This window comes from Zingiber officinale, chromosome 4B, assembly GCF_018446385.1.
Source record: "Zingiber officinale cultivar Zhangliang chromosome 4B, Zo_v1.1, whole genome shotgun sequence".
NCBI classification, from domain to species: domain Eukaryota; kingdom Viridiplantae; phylum Streptophyta; class Magnoliopsida; order Zingiberales; family Zingiberaceae; genus Zingiber; species Zingiber officinale.
In genome coordinates this window covers 10428159-10433025 of record NC_055993.1, presented here as the reverse complement: position 1 = coordinate 10433025, position 4867 = coordinate 10428159, and the positions used below count along the sequence as shown (strand labels likewise).

The 4867-nt window shown below is 48.3% G+C and overlaps 2 protein-coding genes across 2 annotated transcripts; both read left to right on the top strand.

The window, feature by feature from the left end:
• Nucleotides 1–1017: 1017 nt before the first annotated feature.
• On the top strand, nt 1018–2431 carry LOC121974689. The gene is made up of 2 exons (XM_042525853.1): nt 1018–1502; nt 1587–2431. Exons 1-2 carry the CDS (start codon nt 1157–1159, stop codon nt 2354–2356), a joined length of 1116 nt encoding a protein of 371 aa, XP_042381787.1. The 5' UTR covers nt 1018–1156; the 3' UTR covers nt 2357–2431.
• Nucleotides 2432–2829: 398 nt separating this feature from the next.
• LOC121974688 (GDP-mannose 4,6 dehydratase 1-like) lies at nt 2830–4167 on the top strand. The gene has a single exon (XM_042525851.1). The coding sequence runs from the start codon at nt 2890–2892 to the stop codon at nt 4009–4011; it is 1122 nt and encodes a 373-aa protein (XP_042381785.1). The 5' UTR covers nt 2830–2889; the 3' UTR covers nt 4012–4167.
• The last annotated feature ends 700 nt before the right edge of the window (nt 4168–4867 follow it).

The following is a 4867-nucleotide window of genomic DNA, read 5'->3' as shown; positions in this document are numbered from 1 at the left end:
AAATCATCCACTGTTAATTTTGAATACGACAAAGTTTTCTATAACTTTAAAGCTAATTTTCTACTATATTATACGATACTAATTAATTGATATTTTTTTGCAAGTACAAATTGGTCCATGTGCTGTATTTTAAGCTACACAATTAAATATTTGTAATTAAGTGTAATCTCGAAGTAAGAATAGCTTTTTAATTAAGTCAAAGTGCATTAACTTTGACCTGCCCAAGGTTTACCTAAATTAACGGAACCGTCATATTACCAGTGGGCTTTAATTACTAATTAAACATTCAGGAGGAGACTGATTAATGTAATAATGTCAAATGTGAGTGGTGCTTTTGAAAAAATTTCATATATTTTTTTTGTCAACTTATAAGAATATATTTATGGCCTTGGCTGAATTGAGCATTTTGTCAAAATACTTTTTATCTGTGAGCATTATCAAACGCACCCCTATAACTACTCATATTTGCATGCCGACTTGTAGCAGGCTCAAGGATGGATTAAGCACGGCAGCGGAGACTTTGTGTAATAGAACAAAAATTTAGAAAAATAAACCCCAACTAAATTTTTTTCTCAAACCAAAAAAAAAAAACAGAGTGAAAATATGAAAAGTTATTTCTGGAATTAATTTATCAAAAGTTTCGTTACATAAATATAAAATAATGTATATAATATATTTTATATCAACATAAAATTTACCCAGACATTATGGCAATTTTTTTATATTTATTTTAGTAATTTGTTCAAAATTATGATAATATATTATCATACTATTGTTATGTTAACTTAATTAAAATTTACTAGTATCGTAATAATTTTTATAAAAAATTATTCATAATAATTATAACTAAATTAAGAAAACAATCATAATTTTAATATAAAAAATAGGACTAGATACATTTTTAATGTTTTTTTAATATAAGACGCTAAGTTTTGAATTTAAGGAACGCGCCCTTTTTTGCCGCGTTTTAAGTCGTCTTCTTCTTCTACTTGTTAAGCACTCAACTCCATCGATCTTCCCATTTACACTCAATTGATCCAGTACACTAAATCTGCCTGCTATAAGACTATCTCAGATCTTCACTTCTCTGCAAGTATATGCACAATACAAATCTTTCCTCGCCCAGCATTTGCGAAAACAGAGAGGTCGGACAGCCATGGCGTCCAGGGGCTTGACGTTTTCTATTGCGATCGCGGTCGCGGTCGTGACCGTGATGATCTCCATGGAGGCCACGGCGGCGCAGAGGAACAACAACAACAATGGCAGAGGCCGGGGAAACGGGCGAGGCAAGGGGTTTCTCGACCCAGCCTCCACCCACTACATCGTCCTCGACCCGAGGAGCGCCACCGGCCAGGAGCGTTTCTTCTGCCTCGCTCGCGGCCGCTGCCACTACCAAATCATCGACTGCCCTGCCCAGTGCCCCCAGCGCAAGCCCCGCCGCAACCGCCGCGTCAAGGGCTGCTTCGCCGACTGCAGCAGCCGCTGCGAGACCACCTGCAGAAGTACGAGTTCCTTAGATTTCAGCACAAATTCTTGAGTCATCCAACGTTTTCTCTGATCAATTCTTCCATTTCCTCGCCTCGCAGGACGACTTCCCAATTGCAGGGGCTATGGCTCTGTTTGCTACGACCCCCGGTTCGTGGGCGGTGACGGCCAAATGTTCTACTTCCACGGCGCCAAGGGCGGCAACTTCTCGCTCGTCTCCGACGAGCAGTTCCAGATCAACGCCCACTTCATCGGGTGGCGGCCGGAGGGGCGCTCCCGCGACTTCACCTGGGTGCAGTCCCTCGCCGTCATATTCGACTCTCACGTGCTGGTCGTGGCCGCAAAGCCCGTCGCAAAGTGGGACGACCGCCTCGACGCGCTCGCCGTCCTCTGGGACGGCGAGGAGGTAGATCTCCCTGCCGACGGAGACGCAGAGTGGCGCCGCGCGCTGCCGGAGTCGAATGGAGAAGAAATCGATGAGATTATTGAAGTGGGTCAGCGGGAGGTTGTGGTGGAGAGGACGGCGGACAGGAATAGCGCGAAGGTGACGGTCTCGGGGCTGGTGGAGATGGACGTCAAGGTGGTGCCGATAACGGCGGAGGAAGACAGAGCACACAATTACCTGCTGCCGCCGGGAGACGCGTTCGCGCACCTGGAAATGCAGTTCCAATTCAAGCGACTGACGGAGAAGGTGGAGGGGGTTTTGGGGCAGACGTACCGGCCGGGCTACGTGAGCCCGGTGAAGAAGGGGGTGGCGATGCCAATGATGGGCGGCGAGGACAAGTACCAGCTTCCGTCCTTCCTCTCCACCACTTGCGCCAAGTGCATTTACCGTCCGGCCGCTGGCGTCGTCGACGTGGCGCAATACTGATTTTATTTATACTAATTTGGAGTATGTAATAACTAATAATCAGAATGCAATTTTAAAAAGTGTGAAAAAGTTGAATATTTATGGCATATTTATTGTTTCAAATTTACTGTGTTTGTATTATGCAATAAATAAACAAGTGTCCAAATGCATAAAGTCTTACGTTATTAATATAATATTCATATTGTTAGGTGTTTGCCGAAATACTAAAATAATCCTATTTATAGACCTAAAAAAAACAAATTCGAATTGAAATGAAAATTTAAAAGTTGCAAAAGAAAAAAAAAATCGAATTTTGTCATCTAAACTAAATTTTTCTTAGATAATAATAATAATATTCTAGAACGAAGAATATAGACGATTTCTACGATGGATTTATTTGTAGTCGTCCGATTTATATGGGTTAAAATCTTAGCCGTCGAGAAGTTGTAACTGACAACTTTTTTTTTTTCTTTTTCCGTTCATAATTTTTCTATTCCCTTTTCTTCTCCCTTCCCTTCCCTTCCCTTTCCTCCCCTTCCGCAGATCTGGAAAACATGGCGTCCCATGAATCCAACAACGGCGCCAACGAAAACAAGGAGAAGGCCCATGCCGCTTCCGCGGTCCCAAGGTCGATTCCCGGCGATCAGCGGAAGGTTGCCCTGATCACCGGGATCACGGGGCAGGACGGATCGTACCTGACGGAGTTCCTGCTGGGGAAGGGGTACGAGGTGCACGGCCTCATCCGCCGCTCCTCCAACTTCAACACTTCCCGCCTAGATCACCTCTACGTCGACCCCCACAACGCCGCCAAGGCTCGGATGAAGCTTCACTATGCCGATCTCTCCGACGCCTCATCCCTCCGCCGCTGGGTCGACGCCCTCCTCCCCGACGAGGTCTACAACCTCGCCGCTCAGTCCCATGTCGCCGTCTCCTTCGAGATCCCCGACTACACCGCCGACGTCGTCGCCACCGGCGCCCTCCGCCTCCTCGAGGCCGTCCGGTGTTCCCCCAAGGCCGCCCGCTACTACCAGGCAGGATCTTCGGAGATGTTCGGCTCCACGCCGCCGCCCCAGTCGGAGACCTCCCCCTTCCACCCGCGATCCCCCTACGCGGCCGCCAAGGTTGCCGCCCACTGGTACACCGTCAACTACCGCGAGGCCTACGGGGTCTTCGCCTGCAACGGCATCCTCTTCAACCACGAGAGCCCCCGCCGCGGCGAGAACTTTGTGACCCGCAAGATCACCCGCGCCGTCGGCCGGATCCGCCTCGGCCTCCAGACGAAGATCTTCCTCGGGAACCTGTCAGCCGCCCGGGACTGGGGCTTCGCCGGCGACTACGTGGAGGCGATGTGGATGATGCTGCAGCAGGAGGAGGCGGGGGACTACGTGGTGGCGACGGAGGAGTCCCACACGGTGGAGGAGTTCCTGCAGGCGGCGTTCGGCTACGTGGGACTGGATTGGAAGGAGCACGTGGTGATCGATCCCCGGTACTTCCGGCCTGCGGAGGTGGACAGCCTGAAGGGCGACTCGAGCAAGGCGAGGAAGGCGCTGGGGTGGAAGCCCAAGGTGGGGTTCCCGGAGCTGGTTAAGATGATGGTGGACCAAGACGTGGAGATCGCCAAGAGGGAGAAGGTGCTCGCCGACGCCGGATATATCGACGCCCACCAGCAGCCCTAGCTAGCTCGGATCCATTTCTGCTTTTGGTTGTTTGGAATTGTTTGTGTTCGGATCAAATTTCCATCTTGTTATCGATCGATTACTAGTGAGTTTGGTACTCGATCATATTCGTTTTGTCATCGTTATCACACTTTAAGAGCATTTTTTTTAATCAAACCATTAAATGAGCAATTACGAAATCGCAGACTAAATCTGCCTGCATACACAATACAAATCTTTCCTCGCTTAGAACTCGTGCAAACAGAGAGGTGGGACAGCCATGGCGTTCAGGGGCTTGACGTTTTCCTGTGCCCCCTTTGCCACGCGGGGCCCCTCGGCTATATCCACATCAACAGCGATGGTCTCCATGGAGGCTGCGACGGCGCAGAGGAACAACAACGATGGGGGGGGGGGGGGGGGACCCAGCCTCCAGCCACTACATCGTCCTCGACCCGAGGAGGCGCACCGACCATGAGCGTTTCTTCTGCCTCGCTAGGGCCGCTGCTGCTACCACACCATTGAGTGCCCCAATGCAAGCGCCGGCACTTTAAAGGCTGCTTCATCGACTACAGCAGCCGCTGTGAGATCAGCTGCAGAAGTAATTTTCTCTGATCAATTCTGCCTTTCCTTGCCTCGCAGACCGACTTCCCAATTGCGAGGGTTATGGCTTTGTTTACTATGACCCCTTGCTTCGTACTTTGTAGGGTGTTCAAAATGAATCCCATCCAGATCTGAGTCAATTCGAAACAAACCAAGTTCAGTTTGAGATTTTCAGATTCGGGTTGATGGTTTTGAGTTGGTTTAATTTTAAGACAGATTAAGTTGACATAAATTTAGGATTTAGTGATTTTATCGAGTTAAATTAAATTTTATTTTA